Source organism: Monodelphis domestica, chromosome 1 (genome assembly GCF_027887165.1).
Source record: "Monodelphis domestica isolate mMonDom1 chromosome 1, mMonDom1.pri, whole genome shotgun sequence".
Lineage (NCBI taxonomy): Eukaryota > Metazoa > Chordata > Mammalia > Didelphimorphia > Didelphidae > Monodelphis > Monodelphis domestica.
Window position 1 is genome coordinate 41,969,800 of NC_077227.1, and position 17,233 is coordinate 41,987,032.

General features: G+C 52.6%; 1 protein-coding gene across 1 annotated transcript; it reads right to left on the reverse strand.

Annotated features, from left to right (window-relative positions):
• Positions 1–386: 386 nt before the first annotated feature.
• Positions 387–16,684, reverse strand: SCD (stearoyl-CoA desaturase). The gene is made up of 6 exons (XM_001364450.4): positions 15,388–16,684; positions 14,225–14,519; positions 10,034–10,164; positions 8,317–8,522; positions 7,505–7,737; positions 387–3,673 (listed from the first exon to the last, which is right to left on the reverse strand). The coding sequence occupies exons 1-6, from the start codon at positions 15,412–15,414 to the stop codon at positions 3,474–3,476; spliced, it is 1,092 nt and encodes a 363-aa protein (XP_001364487.1). The 5' UTR covers positions 15,415–16,684; the 3' UTR covers positions 387–3,473.
• Positions 16,685–17,233: the final 549 nt, after the last annotated feature.

The window sequence follows — 17,233 nt, forward strand, 5'->3', positions numbered from 1 at the left end:
CCAGGGACCAGGCGGGCACCAGGCTGAGCTCTCTACCTACAGCCCTGTCAGGAGAGCCTCGGGGCTGGGAGGAGCAAGCAACTTCCCAGAAGCAGCTGGCGGGCAGAGGGGGAAGGGGGACTCTAACGTAAGCTCGAGTTACGTGTCTGCCGGCAGGACCTGAGCCCAGCCTTCAAGTAACCTAGAGTAACCTTTCCTCCAGTCGCCGGGCCTGGGAGAGAGCAGGGCAAAGAGGGTTGGGTCAGCTCCAACTGCTCCTGTGGATTCCCCACTCTTAAAGGGACAGGATCCCATTAGGCAGGACGCCGGAACCGCCACCCCCCCCAACCGGAAGGGAGTCGGGCGCCCAAACCCCTCCACACGAAGCAGCAGCAGCAGCAGCAACATTCGGATTCACTTCACTTTTATTATGAACAAACACAATCTCAGATCAGTAAACGACTTCAAAGTCAATATTAATAGAAATTATTCCAAAATTATTCTTCGCAGGTCACAGATACTACGATCCAAAATAAAGGAAAAAATTCCCAACCCAGGAAAAGGTATCCTGCTTATGTTTCCATAGCAACAGAGTTGCTGAGCTCTCCAGCTTCCCCTCCCTCCCACCATCCACCCCCTTCCCAACATGCTCAGTTCAGCTACTCCATCTTTACTCTGAGCCAGGCTCCCTCGGCTGAAGAAGTGTCAGCAAGGTGCTTTGCAAACATTAGTCCCGCCTCACAACTGCCCTGTGAGGTAGGTCAGTATTATTATCCCCATTTTTAACAGACAGGGAAACTGAGGCACAGATAGTTAAGTGACTTGCCCAGGGTCACACAGCAAGTCAGCGGCAGAGCTCGGAGGGGAGCCCCCCCCTTCCCTAAACCACTCCAGTAACATCCATCTTACTTCCTTCCACGTCTTGCTCTGGTTTGTGTGAGCTGAACTTTTGAAGAGAACTTTCAGGATACAAGCAAACCAAGGGGAAAGTTTCTATTTTTTAAATGCTGCAACCTTTTAATCTAAAAACAAAACAAAAAACCCCCAAAATACCTAAATCAAATACATTCAAATCACTTCTACCCGCCATTCAATGCGGGGCCCCTTAATAAGAAAGCCCTCGAGAAAAAAACCAAAAACAAAACATAATTCCCCCGAAACAAACACAGAAATGCAGTCCTACACGTTGTCAATTCTCCTGCTGGGTCTGGTTCTCGGCTCTCCCATCAGAGGCTGCAAAGAAAGCGGCAGAGATGGGAGGGGAGACAGACTCACCCTCAATACTGATTAGAACCCACAGAAGGCACCCAGAGGAATTGGTTAGCCTGCCCACAGAGCAAGGAGTAATGGGAATTCAGGCTCTGTCAGTCCTGAGTCCATTTAAATTGGTTGGTTGGTTTTCAATGTGTTCCTTCACTTTTTGAGCTTTGTCATCGGTCAAGACAGATGCCAGGACTCCATCTGGCCTCGGTAGGGCCAGAGGTTGGGTCTCCACTGAACAGCTATTTGTTCACTGAACTTATTTTGTGATGTCCTGTGGAATTAAACTACCCCACCGACCCCTCTTTATGGGTAGGTCCGAGCAGGCAGCAGATCTAAATTAAACACGGACATTTCTATTGCTTTTCTACTGAGAGGAACAGCTGAAGGCTGGGTTTCCCGGCCAGTCTGAATCTCCTGCCTGGGTCTGTTTCTTTAGAACCCAGACAGAAAGGGAGCTGCCCTCTCCCACCCCTGCCCCAACCAGGGGCTGGCATTCCCAGTAAGACAGCAGCAAAGCCAGGGGAGTGCAAGGGAAGGGGGCTTTGAGGTCCCTCAAGGCCTGGTGGTGGGTCTTCCTGACTACACAGTGGGAGCAAGCTCGAAGCCAGCTGGCTAAAAAATTGGTCATGTGGCCCTTCCAGCAGCTCCAGCAGGGGAGAAGGGAGAGTAGGATCTTGCAATCATTTCCCTTCCAATCTAGACAGTCCACTCAGTCCCCCCCAAATGAGCTAGGCTTGGGCTTGGCTGGCACAGTTAACAGGGAACACCCAGCGTGCTGAGGGGGAGAGGGAAAAAAAAACCCAAACCCTTCTCCCTCCCCAGTGGCTGGCTCACTGGGATGACAGGAGCGTTTAGTTGGGGATTAGCTGAGCTTCCATCTGACCCTGGGATGTTCCCCAGCAGGTTTGCCAGCTCTCCCTGGAGTCAGCAGGACAGCAAGGCAGTGAGGGAAGGAAGAGACTATGCAGGGCAACTGAATGGGGCAGGAAAACCAGCGGCGCTCTGTGGCCCTGAGCAATTCCAGCCGAGGGAGCTGCCTGTTCAGAGACAGAAGGGGAAACTGAGGCAAGGGAAAGACAAGGGTTAGCTCAAAAATTCCTATTGTGCCCATCCAGGCGAGTCTCTAAGAGAGTAAGGGGGAAAAGGAGGGCAGGATGAGAATGCTACAGAAGGGACCTTCGTGAACCCACCTTAATTTGGTTTCTACTTATGGGGAGAGGAAGGATTAGAGACGTTTCACACTTGACCTATTTGTAGGGCCAGCTTTCCAACTGGGATGCCCCCTGGAAACTGCTCAGTGGCCTTTGGAACATTGGCTCTGCCCCTTCCCCTCTAACGGAAGCTCGAGGACCCTGCCCGTACTCTTTGGCTCCTGCTCTGCAGTGGGGAGCAGAGGAGCCATCACTTGTTCTTCCCCCTCTTTTCCCAAAGCTCCTGTGTGGAGGAGGAGGGGAAGGAGGGGGTGTCGCTTGAGGTTGGTCTGTTATTGTTTTCCATTTTCCAAGTGAGTTATTGTTTCCGTAGCTTTTTCCCAGTCTCTCCCAGGTCAGGCCAATTTCATTAGGAACGAGAGGCTTGTCCTTTGGTTCCCAAGGTGTGCTTAATGCTTCCTTGCCCTAAGCTTATGGAAGCCTCACAAGGTGGTTTCGCATCCCTCCAGCCCACTTTGTTGGGAAGTGGGCTGGCAGAGGACTTGTCCTTCTTTCTGACACTCTTCCCCCAAATCAGAGTAGGCATGCCACTTCCCTTGCCCCTGCTGGGTTTCCAGGAAGAAACAGCAGGCAAGAAGAATGACCCTCCACTCCAGCTGGCAGGGGATGAGGCCAGGCCCAGAGAAGCTGGGAAAGTGGCCTTGACTCCTTTCTAGGTTTCCTTCTCACCCCTGGGGGCTCAGGAAGAGAATGGCTGAGGGGGAAGGCAAAGACCATCAAGAGTGAGCTGCACAGAGCCAGCCCAGGGCACACCAGCCACTTGCCTAGGAGCCAGTGAAGGTGGGAGAGGAGAGAAGAAGAGGGAAGGAAAGAGAAGGAATTAGAGGAAAAGCAAGATCATCTCGGCATTCACAAAGGCAGAGTTGTTGGCTTTCAATACATTTGCACTGTAAAGGAATACTGTACTGGAATGGGTTAAAAAAATCATCATCTTTAGCATCTGGTAGCATTATTCAGTAGTTAATAAACAGAACATTAGACCTCTGCCCAGCTGGCGTGGTGGGGGCAGGGAGGGAGGCCTCAGCCGCTCTTAGCGCTCCCTTCCCCAGTTCTGGAGCATCTGGCAAGGATAGCTGCCTTGGAGACTTTCTTTCGGTCGTAGGCCAAGCCGAGGAAACACATGCAGTCGATGAAGAAGGTGGTAAAGTTAAGGTGCCAGCGGTACTCACTAGCGGAGTAATCATAGGGGAAGGTGTGATGGTAGTTGTGGAAGCCTTCACCTAGGGCAAGAGGAGAGACGAAAAGATGAGCAGATCATGGAAGCAGGCCCAGATCCTTGGGGGTCACTGCTCAGGGGAGAGGGAGCCTCTCTGCCAGCCAGCCAGCCAACCAACCAGCCAGCCAACCAGCCAACCAGCCAGCCAACCAGCCAACCAACCAATCAGCCAGCCAGCCAACCAACCAATCAGCCAGCCAGCCAGCCAACCAACCAACCAACCAACCAACCAGCCAACCAACCAGCCAACCAGCCAACCAACCAATCAGCCAACCAGCCAGCCAGCCAGCCAACCAACCAGCCAGCCAGCCAGCCAACCAACCAATCAATCAACCAGCCAGTCAGCCAGCCAGCCAGCCAGCCAACCAATCAGTTCTGTGCTCCCAAGGTGTCAGGTCTATACTGGGGATACCAAGACAAAATGAAACAATTCCCGACTTCAAAGAGCTTCCATCTTTTTGGAGAAGGGTCACACACAGGGAGGAAATTTAGATGAATATATGCAAAGTCAGTCCAAGGTAATTTGGAAGGGGGTGGAGGATCCAAATCACTGGGGGGAATGGAGAAAGGCTGTATGCAGGAATGACAATTGCTTTGAGCTCTAGAAGGAATTCAAGGAAGAGGGAAGGAATGGCAGGAATAGAGCATAGTCAGAGCCAGGATAGAGAGCTGGGGGTGGAATGCAATTTCATTCTTTCTTTTAAACCCTACCTTTGTCAGATTGGAACCCATCTCTAGGCCTGGCTCTCTATCCACCAAACTCCCTAGCTGCCTTGGAATGCCATTTCTAAGGAACAATAGTAGACTGGTCTGGAAGGGTGCAGAAAGGGAAATCAAGTCTACCAAGGTTCCAAAGGTAGATTGGAGTCAGGTTGTGAAGAGCTCTAAATGCCAGAGGAATCAGGATTTAATCCCAGAGGCAACAAGGAGCCAAGGCAGTTTACTGAGCAAAGGCTGTGAAGGATGGATTGAGAAGTGGTGAGACTGAGTGGAGCTGCAGTCATCCAAGCTTGGATTGAGGAGGATGGTGGCTGAGCATGGAGGGAAGGAAGGGATGACCCCAGGCTCCTCAGGCTATCTGTGTGGGGCTGGGGGGTGGGAGAGAGAGGAGTGGAGAAGAGGAAGAAGAGAAGGGCGGGCATACCTCTCTGCCCCATAAGAGGAAATGAGAGCTCTGGCGTTCTTGCAGCAATTGTTGGCTTGGAACATGCTGGCATGGCTCTCCTGTCTAAGAGCCAGTTCTCTGGGGAGCCAGCCTAAAGTTCTCCTGAGTCACAGCCAGAAAGCTCAAAAGTCCCACTAACAAATGGCATTCCTGGGACAGTAGGGGCAGGTTTCCTCTTGGCCAAAGGACAACAAATCATATTTGCAGAGTATATATACACACCCCATTGTCTGACCCTTAAAACAACCTAAGAAGGGAATAGAAGCCTTATTAGCCCCTTGCTACAGATAGGAACACTGAGGCTCAAAGAGGTTAAAGTGACCGTGGGGTCATCGGGTTAAGAGCCAGAAAGGACTTTAAAGGTGTAAAAGTCCAACTTATCCTAAAGATAAGGGGCCAAGGCCCAGAGAGGTTGTCACAGCCCAAGATCACACAGCCAAGGGTCAGTGGTGGGATCAGAGGCTAGACTTTGTTGATTTCCATGCCAACATTATCCACTAGTCCACACTGCCTCTCCCAAGAAGAGGCTGAAGAAACATTGATTTGTAGGATGGTCCTTGTGGGTAGGCAGGAGTTTTCCGGAGCCCAGGCACAAAGTTCTTCCCATTGCCTGGGCCAAGGTTTCCTACTGACCTACATCAAATGCCCCAGTGCTACTCTAATAAAAGCACTAGTCTAGCCCCACAAACAGCAACAACACTATTAATAACAACAGAGGGCAGGAAGTCCTGACCAGATGACCTGAGTCCAGTGTCACCTGTTTATCTAAGATGTGAACTGCGTGGGAGGGAGGGAATAACTCCAGGGCTGAAGGTTGGGCTGTTCAGGAGCGCCAGCCTTGGCACACTGGCCTCTGTACAGAGGCAAAGGGGGCTTCTAGAGTGTTGGAGGGGGGGAGAAGGGCTACAAAGTGGGGGGCAGCAACGACTGGCCCATGATGGTATCAAGGGAAGGGAATAACAAGGTAGGTGAGAGAGAGAGAGAGCGAGAGAGCGAGAGAGAGAGAGAGAGAGAGAGAGAGAGAGAGAGAGAGAGAGAGAGAGAGAGAGAGAGAGAGAGAGAGAGAGAGAGCGAGAGAGAGAGAGAGAGAGAGAGAAAGAGAGAGAGAGAGAGAGAGAGAGAGAGAGAGAGAGAGAGAGAGAATGATAAACTCATAAAGAAAGTAAATTAGAGGCAGTGATGAGGAAGAAGAAAGAGGACAGGAGTGGGCCACTGGACAGAGAAGAAGCCCCAACCAAGGCAGGGAAGGATTTCTGTCACCGTGGTAGGTGCAGAGAGCCTCAAGGAGTTGGTAAAATGGGGCAGACCCACGGCCTTGACGTTATTTGCCCTGGCACTCCCAGATTTCCTTGTTTGTTATTTTGAGCAATAGTAAACTATGAGACCACAATAACTGTCAAGGAAGGTGGCAGGCAATCTCAAGTTTGGGCTCAAAACCTAGGAGATGGGGGTAGCAGATTTTAGTGACATTAGGCGGCTGAGATGATTGTAAGGGGGGGAGGAAACTCGGGATGAAGACAAAACAGAGCAAAGAGTAAGTTCTTCAGTGGAGAAGGGCCACTCAAATTCCACCCACTCATTTTACAGATGTTGACAGGCATACAGAAATTATGATTTGTCTAGGTCAGGAGAGTAAGAAGGCACTAAGGATTAGAGCAGGGAGAGGCAATCTCATTAACCTTGACTACAGGGTGAGCCACACCCTCAGGCAGGGAGATGGGTGGGTAGGGCAGCCTAAGAAAAGAATAAGGAAGAATGGGATGGGAAGGAGAGAGAAATGAGCACTTGGTGGCAGGACTAGGGCTACCATCAAAGGTGAATGCCCCAGCCTCTGCCCCAGCACCATATCTGGTCAGGAATTGAGACACCAAGATCAGGTGGCCATTCTGGCAAAGTGTGAATACAAACAAAATAATAACAGTGATTAGGGGAGAGGGCATTCCTACCTATTCATAGATAGACAACACATGCAACAGAAACTTTCTGGTCAGTTTAGATAGATGGATGAATGGATGGACGGACGGATAAACAGACAGACAGACAGATGCTCTTTGGAAAACTCCTTCCCCAAGCTGGGCTAGAGTCAGCAAGTAAAAGGCTTTAATCTGCACACCCGCGCATCCACTCCAGAGATCCCCAATGAGTCCAGCCTCATCATTTTTAGACAAGGACGCCAGCGGAATAGGAGCTCCTTGAAATCTGGGACTGTTTGGTATTTATCTTTGTACCCCGAGCCTAGCAATGTCTGACACTCAGCAGAGGCTGAACGGATGTCAGCTGAATTGAACTAAAGACACCTATGGCTCACAAATACTACATGGGGTGGCCATGGTCAAACAGACCTAGGGTTCAAACCCAGGTGACTGGTGCCAAGGTAAGAGCCTTGAGATTTCAGAAAGGTTCTTTTAGCCACAGAATCACAGATATGAGCAGGAAAGGACACCACCATCATCTGGCCCAATCCCTACTGTTTCCTTTTCATAAGGCAGACCTTACTGCTAAAGTTTTAGGTGAGGGAGACCCTTTGACTGGGATAGGCTCCTATTTGACAGGGAGAAACATCGAGATGCTGAGATGACAATAAGCAGTCTCAGCCCCACCAGGACAACTGACCAAGAAGCCAACACATGTGCTAAGCAGCCTTATCCTTCCTGCCTCCTGGGAACATACCTGCAGCTCCAAGGGCCACGAGCATATTCTCTCGGGGGTTGATGTTTTTGTCATAGGGTCGGCTGCCATACATGTGAGCAGCGCTGTTCACCAGCCAGGTGGCATTGAGCACGACGGTATAACGTAGGAGGGTGGAAATAAACAGGCTGTGAGAAAAGTTCTCCCCCCAGAAGTAGTAAGGGATGAACGTGGGGATGAGGAAACACAAGAAAAGGATGCCGAGCTTGTAGTGCCTGTCAAGAGAAAATGTAGCACTGTTAATTCTCAAGGCAGAAAGCCCCTGCCATCAGGCCTCAGCTAGGCTGACATTTCCTCCAGCCTCGATCTCTGTATTACATTTAGATGAGACGAAGGATAGGGTAGGAAAAGAGTAATGCTCCTGAGATTATGGATCACGAATCTAAAGCTAAGAAGGAATTGAGAGATGATTTGATCCTCCTCCATTTTACAGATGAGGAAACTGAGTTTCAGAGAAATTAAGTGACTTGCCCAGCATTACATAAATTCGCCCAGGTCTTCCTGAGGACAAGTCCAGCATTCCAACCCCCAGGACATGCAGAAAATAGCAAAACAAACATAGCCTTTCTTAAGTACCTACTATGTTCTAGGTACTGCACTAGGCATTTTATAAATCTTAACTCATTCAATTTATCTCAAAACCACCCTGGGAGGTAGGGACTATGGTTATCCTCATTTTACAGATAAGAAAACCAAGAAAGAAAGGTTAAGTGACTTGTCCATGGTCTCAGGTTTTCCTGCTTCCAGGCCCAGGTACTCTCTCCACCTGCTCTCCGGGAACCCCTTCCACTCACCTCCTTTGGAACATCACCAGCTTCTCAGCTTTCAGATCAGACATGTCAAGCAAACGGCCCTTCTCAATGACATCTGGATGTTTTCGGACCAGCAGCCAGCCCACGTGGGAGAAGAAAAATCCCCGCTGGGCATTATGGGGATCAGCATCTGTCTCAGAGAACTTGTGATGCACACGATGGTCCCGGGCCCACTCGTAGATGTCATTCTGGGGACACAAGGAGAAATGGGCAAGCATGAGATAAGAAGCCACATGAAGACTATCAAGGACCCCTCCCAGACCAAACTCTCTGATGGGTCTTCGCTTTAGAACATGCATGAGGGGGCCATAGAACTCAAAGGCTCCCCCCCATTCAAGAGAAGTTTTAACAGCAAGAGAATTTCCAGGCTCAGAGACACCCCAAGAAGCAGGGTTGGCTTCTTCCTCATGATGAGGTAGGGCAGCCTCAAGGCAAAACCTAGAGAAAGTTCTAAAGGCCCAGTAAATGAGAGGGGCTTCCCTAGAGAAGGACCCTCGCAGCCAACCCAGCCTGGCACAAAGGCCTGACCACGTCAGCGCCCGAGATCACAGGGCACATTTTCAAACCATGGAAATACTAAGGAATTATGTTATGTTCTAGTCTGTTCTAGTTCCATGTGTTGCCATCCCTGCCAGATGCCCTCCAGATGTGAAATGCTGAGTTGCAACACAGAGGAAAGGAAGCCTGAGGTGTAGTGTGCCAGAGTAAACAGCCAGGACATGCCAGGCAGGGGAAATGGACTGGATGCCTATCCACAGCTTCATTCTCTTTACCCCCATGAAGAGGTAGACTCTCCTACATCATCTACATGCCTACGCTACGGCTCCAAGTAGAACAGGCAATTGGTAAGGCTCCTCCCTGGCCTTTTTTCTTAGGAAAGACTCACTCTTGACACAGTTGGCCTGAGCAAGCTACAATTTCAGACAGGTCCAAGAGATCCTCTGGGAGGGCTGGCCTTGATTAGATAGATCCGAGGGGGTACAGAACCTTAAGGGGACCTGGATGACACCCAACGGGGGAACTCCCCAAGAGTGGAATCTATACCCTCGTCAGAAGTCTATTCCAGGGCTCCAGGATAGGGCAGAGTGTCACCCTAGGACAGAAGCTAGTTATCTAATTGTAGTGGCCTGTAGGGAGAGGCGGAGCCTCAAGCCAGAGGGCTCCATGTGGGCAATCAGGGGAATCCCTTTTCAGAATGTTTTTAAATGCACAAAATACATAGGATTACCAAGGAAACCAAAATATAGTTATCTGTAGATTTTAAAGATAAAACTCAGGTTAAGAAGCCCCTGCTCCAGGCCCACTGGGGCTCCCCCAAAAAGCCATCTTTCTTTGCTTTCTCCCTCATTAGAATGTACACTCCTTGGCGGTAGGCTCGGGCCATTTCTCAGTGTCTGGCAAAAGCAGGCACTTAGTAAGTGCATATTTTTGATGCCTTGATCCAGTCCTCCTAGGACAATAGCTAGCACTTAGCACAGGATCTGATATAAAGGAGATACTTACTGAGCCCATCCCCTGCCCTTCTCCTCCTTCCAGAGGCAAAACTAGAGTCCGGCCCTGGGGATCCTACTGGATTAGTGGAAAAATCTATGTAGAGGGGAAGGTCTCCGCCTCCATATTGCCAGCCTCTGAATGGGAACTGGAGAAGCAGGGCGAACAATGAATGGGAACATAAGCCAGGCAGGATGGTGGCTCTCACCTGGAATGCCATGGTGTTAGCGATCGTCAGAAAGACTCTGAGGGGCAGGCGTGCCTTGTAGGTCCTGTGGCTCCAGAGGCGGTGGGCTCCTGCAGTGATGCCCAGGGCGCTCGTCATATAGTATACAAAGGCTGTTTGCCCAAAAAGAAGAAGATGAAGACAGTCAAACAAATCTATTTCTCCCTGGAACATTTCCTCCAACATACATTTTTTTCTTTTTTTTCAAACCCTTACCTTCTAGGTTAGAAAGGATACTAAGTACCAGTTCCAAGGCAGAAGAATGATATGAGTTTGGTGATTAGGATTAAGTGACTTGCCCAGGATCACACAGCTAGGAAATGTCTGAGGCCACATTTGAACCCAGGACCTCCCATCCTCCAGGCCTGGCTTTCTATCTACTATGTCAGCTAGCTGCCCTTGTATATTTCTTTTAATGTACGTTTCCTCCTTGTACAGGGCCTCCAAAGTACATTTCTTTCTTTCTTCCCTTACTTTCTGTCATAATGGATACTAAGTATCAATTCCAAGGCAGAAGAGCAGTGACGGCTAGGCAATGGTGATTAAGTGCCTTGCCCAGGCTCACACAGCCAGGAAGCATCTGAGGCCAAATTTGAACCCAGGAGCTCCTAATACTGGGCCTGGCTCTCTATACATTGAACCACCTAGCTGCCCCGGTACATTTCTTTCAATGTTCATTTCCTCCTTACACACTTCCCCCAATGTAATTTTATTTTAATGCACTTTTCTTCCAATGTACATTCCTTCTGGTACATTTCTTTCAATTCACATTTCCTCCTTGTGCATTTCTTTCAATGCACATTTCCTCCTAATACACTCCCTCAATGTAATTTTATTTTAATGCACTTTCCCTCCAATGCACATTTCAGGAAGAAATCGGGAAAGGCCAATCTTAGGAGAAAGGCATTGCTGAGCTAGCTAGAGTTAGGGCTCGCTTTGACCCAGATCTGTTTGTAATTGGTACCTTAGGTTTCACTTCCCTGGAGCATAAGAATCTCCCAGCCACCTCCCAAGGGCTTGTGGGAGGCTCTGGAGATAGTATCTCTGAGCCCAGAGAGCTCTAACAAAGCAGGTGAGGTAAGTCCTCCAGCACACAGCTCCAAATGGCTGCGGAGAGAGAGAGGCTCCAGCTGGGAGCTGATTTGAACTCTTCTATCCGCCCCTCACCCAGCCGGCTTCCCTAACCCTGGGACCACAGTCCAGAGCACAAGTCTTTGCTTCCCACAAACTTTCCCATCAGCCCACTCCTTCTAAATGCAAAGCTATTTCCAGACAGCACTTGCTTGGGAACTGTTTAACAATATTGGCTTCACATGTGTGAGGTCTCTAGGCCTGAGCTAGGCACATTTTCTAGCTAAGAATGGGCCTTCTGGGCTACCACAGCTTCCCAGCGGACAGGGATCTCGGGGATGCAGAGGAGAGACAAGCAGTTAGCAGCTGCTCAGTGTTTAAACCCAAGGGGAAAAAAACCTGTCAGACAATAAGCCAACACTAGCCACTCTGTCAGCCCAGCCTATGATGCCACAGGGATCAATGCCTATTAGGGCAAGGGGCAAGTAAGATGTTCCAGGTAGAGTAATGGGCTATTGAACCAGGAACACTCAGGTTCAAACCCCATCACAGACACTTCCTAGCTGTGTGACCCTGGGCAAGTCATTTAACCCTCATTGCCTAGTCCTTACTGCTCTTCCTTCTTAGAATTGATACTAAGACAGGAGGGAAGGTTTTTAAAAAACAAGAGAGAAGGGGTGAGTCTTAATAGAATCCTGTAGGCTACTTCTATCTCTGGTCATTATCACCCAAGAAGGAAGGACCCAGATGGTCTCCAGATACCAAGAGGGAAGACTCTCCACAGTGGGACACACTCAAGTTGCCAAATTCATCCCAGAAGGATGAGCAGGACTAGAGAGCTCCAGCCTATCCACAGTGGGACACACTCAAGTTGCCAAATTCATCCCAGAAGGATGGGCAGGACTAGAGAGCTCCAGCCTATCCCTCCTGGATCTGATTCTTGATGCCATTGCATTTTCTGCACATCAAGCCTTCGCCTACCTCCCACCTGACCTCAGCACACTCGCACAGAATGGAAGTCCAAGCCCATCTGTGCCATCTGGGGAAACCAAGGCAGAGAACACAGTACAGACTTACTCAGAATTACACAGTGAGTCAGTGGGGGAAGCTAGGAATAGAACCCAGGAGTCCTGACTCCCACATGCTGGCTCCTCTCTCTTAGAACACCCACAGAGTGTCAAAGGCAGAATAAAGCCCAAAGAGAAGGCTATTAGAATCCCTGGGGAGAAGATCTTGGGATGTAACATTGGGAGGGAGGAGGGACAACTACCATTGAGTCAGCACTGAGCGCTGCCAGGCACAACCCAGTCTAAAGGAGCCCTAGTCAGGTTCTTTCTGTGCTGAGGGAAGGAAAGGGGTTTGGAGCTTTTCCAAGAAGGCTTCCTGGGTCTTGCCTCCTCTCCTCCTGATTCTCCCAGTGACCGACCCCCCCCCCCCCCAGGGACCTCCCACAAGCTCCAGACTAGAAAACAGATCCCCGGGAGCCCATCTCCTCTCTCCCCTTCCTCCAGGCAGGCAGGCCTGTCCTGTTTGGAGACTTCTGACCTTTGTCCTGGCTTCCCCCTGTAGAGTGGCAAGAACAGTGCCCAACTGATGGGCTCCTCCAAATCGAAACTCCTCCTGGGCCCAATACAACGGCCTGCCCTGAGCCTAGTCTGTCTGTCTGCCAAGCCTGTCTGCCTTCCCTGGGCTCCACAGCCCATCCCCGGGACCTGAAGAAGCACAGCCTCCCTTGGCCTCCCTTGGATCCACAGGAGACCCGATTATATTACTGTCCCCATTCTTCAGAGGCCCTGAAGAGACTGAGCTCAGGGCAGCACCTGCACCTCTTACAGCAGAAGGTGGGATTCCCCTGAGCACTCAGGAAGCCCAAGGGGTTTCCCAGTTCCTCTGCGAGACCCTTAAAAGCACAGGAAACAGAAACTTGACCTGCCAAGAGTTTCTGATGTCTTCTAAGGCTCAAAGTTGGCAAAGCACTATTTCTCAGGAGTCTTCTCTGCTCCTGGGGGCACAAACTACAGGCACATTTTGCTCCATTTTCTAGGGGAGGGGACTGAGATTCAGAGAAGTAATGGTATATGTCTGGAGTCATACCAGGAGGCAGAATTTGAATATGGATCCTGCGGATGCCCAGGCCAACACTTTATCCCTCCTCCTGCTGCTGCTTCCACAAGTTGGGCCTGAAAGTCTCTGGCTCAGCCTTTCCCTTTAGGACCTGCGATGTTCGCTTGACTCCCCTCAGCACTGGACGGAGGGGCCCTGGAAGCCTGTATTGGCTTTTGCCCTTCCCCTGCCAGCTTGGAGCTTCAGAACGAGAGAGAATCGGGCCAGCTCTGTGAGAGGCATGTGTGTTAAGCCCCGGGACCAGCACCCACAGATGGGGGCCCCTGAAAAGCCCCATCGGAGATGGCCAGGAACGGAGATGCTTCTCCTAAAGCAGCCCTTTGTTCCTCGGCTGGCACAAGGCCTGGGGGCTGCTCCCTGCTCCTCTTGGCTCCCTGTCCTGTCCAGGCCTGTCTTGCTCCAGGCCAGCCCGCCTTGTCTCAGCCCTTCCTCCAGGGCAGCCAAATCCCAGGGGCCAGGAGTGGCCATGGGAGATGGAGAGGACAGAGAGGGATGTGGTCAAAGCAGGCAGGACGGATTCTCTGGGGAGAAGCGCTCAGGAGGTTTAAGACTATGCCATGTAACTTGGACCCGGGAACCTTCCTTAATCCTCTCCCTACTGGGGGGAGCCAGCCTGGCTGTGGGGGGCTGAAGGAGGGGCTCCTCTCCTGGCAAAAAAGAAAGCTTGCCAGGGACAAAAGTTCTAGAACCAGTAAGGAAGCATCCCACAGATTTCAGTGCATTTTATGCCACTGTTTCATTTGCAAAGGCAGACCTGACACCCTCAACGTCAGCGAGTGCCTCCCAAATTCCTGCTGCTGCTACCCCCCACCATGTGGCTCCCTCCACCTCCAAGCCAGTCTGTCCTCTTAGGGGGAGGGGGGGCAGGCCATCCTGGTCCCCAGGAACCCTCTGCAGCACCCAGGTGGCCTGCCTCCTCAGACCCAGGAGAGGCTAGGGGGCAGGTGGTGGCGGCGGAGACCAAAGTGAGGGGCTTACCAAAGAGCAGGGTGTACAATTGGGCTGAGGGCAGCAGGAAGAGCCCATAGATGGCTCCCAAGTGCAGCATGCCCATGAGGATGATGTTCCTCCACACGTAGATGAATTTGGGCTTGGGGCCCTCCTTCTCCCGGTATGTCGGGTCGAACATGTCATCTCTCATCTCATAGTTGACCTCTTCTTTCTCCTGCCCCATGGGGGTCTTGGAGGCCGCCCGGGCTGCGCCATTCTGCAGGGCCCTGTTGGAAGGGGCTGTGATGGTGGTGGTGGTGGTCATGGTGTAGGAGGGGGATATCTGGGGGGAGAGAAAAGAAAGACTACCATGAGCCACCCCAGAAAGGCACTCCACTTTGGGGGATGCCTGGCCTCCTCCCCAGGCCTCAGTGTCCTCATCTGGGGAGGGAGGTGGGAGGCACCCTGTGAGGCCCCACAGCCTGATCCCCTCTGCTACCCTCCGGAGAGCCAGCACCAAGAGTTCCCAGTAGAAGAGAAGTTCCTAGTGGGCAGGGCCCAAATCTTTTCCCCCATCTGTGTCTCTGGGGTCTAGCAGTTCTTTGCACAATGTAGACAAGTAATAAATGTTTGTAGAATTGAATGGGGGCGGGGCCTTCCTATCCCCTGAACCCCAGGAACTCAAAGCTCCCCGGGAGCCGCAGGGAATCGGGGAGAGGGGGGCCGAACCGATGTCGTTAAACTCTTATTTTACCCGGAAAGTACCCGAAAAATCAGGGGTTCTTTGGTGGATAGGGGACCCAACCCTCGGCTAAGGAGGAGGCCGACATCCTTTCAGAAAGAGAAAAAGTCCTCCCCTCCCAGGCGTGGAGGTGGTGGGAGGGAAGGTCCGGCACACGGTGGCCAGAATAGGATTTGCGCTATCAATGCACAAGCATTTGATAAACATTTATACAAAGTATGAGGGACAACCACTCGCTCCTTGTGTGACCTTGGGCAAGTCATTTATCCTTTGTAAAATGGGGGGCGGGACGAACAAGATGGTCTCCGTAGCCCTTTCCTTCTCTAAATGCGGGGTTCCATCCTCGCCACCACGCCGACCCCCCGCCGCACGCACACCCCAGACCCTCCCTCCTCTTTCACTCTCCGGCCGCCAGCTCCGAAGCTCCAGGGACGCCAGAGGCGCCACTTCTTTTTCCAAGGGGCCTTACCTCCTCCTGTAGCAAGTGGGCCGGCATCTGGGTTCTCCGGGAGCCGGGCTCGCTCTTCTTAGACTGGAGCTGCCGAGGGAGGGGGGGCACTTGGGCTCAGGATTCGGCTTTTCAGCAACGCAGGCCGTCCCTCCAACCCGCACCTTCCCGCCCCGTCCCGCACGGCGCCGCCGCCGCCGCTCTGCGCTCGGAGCCGGGCCGTGCGCCTCCTTCGTTTGTTCTTCCGATCGCTGGCTCGCTAGCAGCTCTCGGCGGCTCTCGCCTTTCTAGCTAGCTCTCTTCGCGTCTCCGACCTAGACGCGCTCTGTTCTAGCCTCCCCAGTCGCGGGGATTTAAAGGCCCCAGCTGACGCCCGGGGACCGTGTCCTGGATTTCCTCAGACCCCTTTTATCCGCTGCCAACTCGGGCCAAAGTGCGTAGTAGGGGCCGTTGGTAGCGGCCGCCCGGCGTGGAGGGTGCAAGAGGGCGGGCGAGGGGAGGAGACAGAGCGCCGGGGCGTGGAGAGGGCCGGGGCCCGGACCGGGGCTAGAGCCGGGGATGCAGCCGCCGCAACCGCTGCCGCCGTCTCCGCCGCCGCCGCCGCCGGGGAAATGCTAATGATGCCTCTGTGCGCCCCAGCGCGCCATTGGCCAAGGGGAATTTGGTGCCACCTTATTCTGCCTTCGCCATTGGCTCGGTGCAATCTGCTGTTCCCTATGCCGCGAGCGAGCGGCTGGGCCCCGACCCCTCGCTCACCCGCCGTCCACCCCCCACCCCAAGTCCCTCCCTCCTTCCTGCCTTCTCTCCTCCCCCCACTCCCAACCACCGGCCCTTCCACCAGGCTATGGACCAACTGATCCCCGCTGCGGATACTGGGGACCTGGTGGGGCCCCCGGAGCCCTCTCTGAGGGAGTGGCTGCCCTGGGGTCTCGGAGGGGGAGGGGAGAGTGGGGGATGGGAAGGTGGGAGAAAGAGGTAGCAGGCTCCGGCTGCCTGCGATTGCCGAGATGGGGGCGCTCCTCAAAGTTTAGCCTGAAACCCCCGAGTGGCGGCTACCGCTCGCTTAGCATCCCTCCCGACCTCAGCACGGCCAGGCAAAAACGTGTAGGGGTCGGGGGTGTGGCTCCAGAACGCAGAACAAGGTGATCTAGAGGGTCACCCCCACCTAGGAATCCCCCGGCTGCTTCATCTGTGCCCTTCCTTCTCCCGCCATCCCTTCCTCCCCAAGGCAGCAGAACTGGCCCCTGCAAAGTCCCCCTCCTCCTTACTGCCGCCCGGGTTTACAGTCCTCAGCTAGACCCGGTGCCCAGCACCACTGAGACCAGCTAGTGAATTCGGACATGCGCATACCCTCCCCAGCACACAGCGGACCAGCGAATACACACACACTAGTGTTTACACTCGCATCCCACTAGAGTCAAGGGTCCAGGTATCCCCAGGCATTCGTGCTAGCACACAGGGCTTCCTGGGGCAGTTTTACCAGGCTCACACACCCGTGTCTGGCTAACAGTCTCCCCGACCAATGGCAACCCAAGATCAGAGTTAATATACACTGGCCAAGTCCGCACACCCCAGTGTTTACGGCTGCCTGTACATTGTTCCAGGGCAGAACACAGGGCACACACACATCCCGGTGTGGACAGGCGCCCCCAGCCCGAGGTTCATACAAGAGCCCCTCGGTGTGTGAAATCCCAGGGGCCCACACTTCTTCCAATCTCAATGGCTCAATGAGCCTTCGGGGTGCCAGAGGCGGACCCACACGAACTCTTCTTTGTGTACAGGATTTAATGAGCAGATCTTCCTCGTTCCCAAAGGGGGACCCCGAAGGACTGGCCCTTCCCAGCAGAAGGGTGACCCTCCTCAAGAG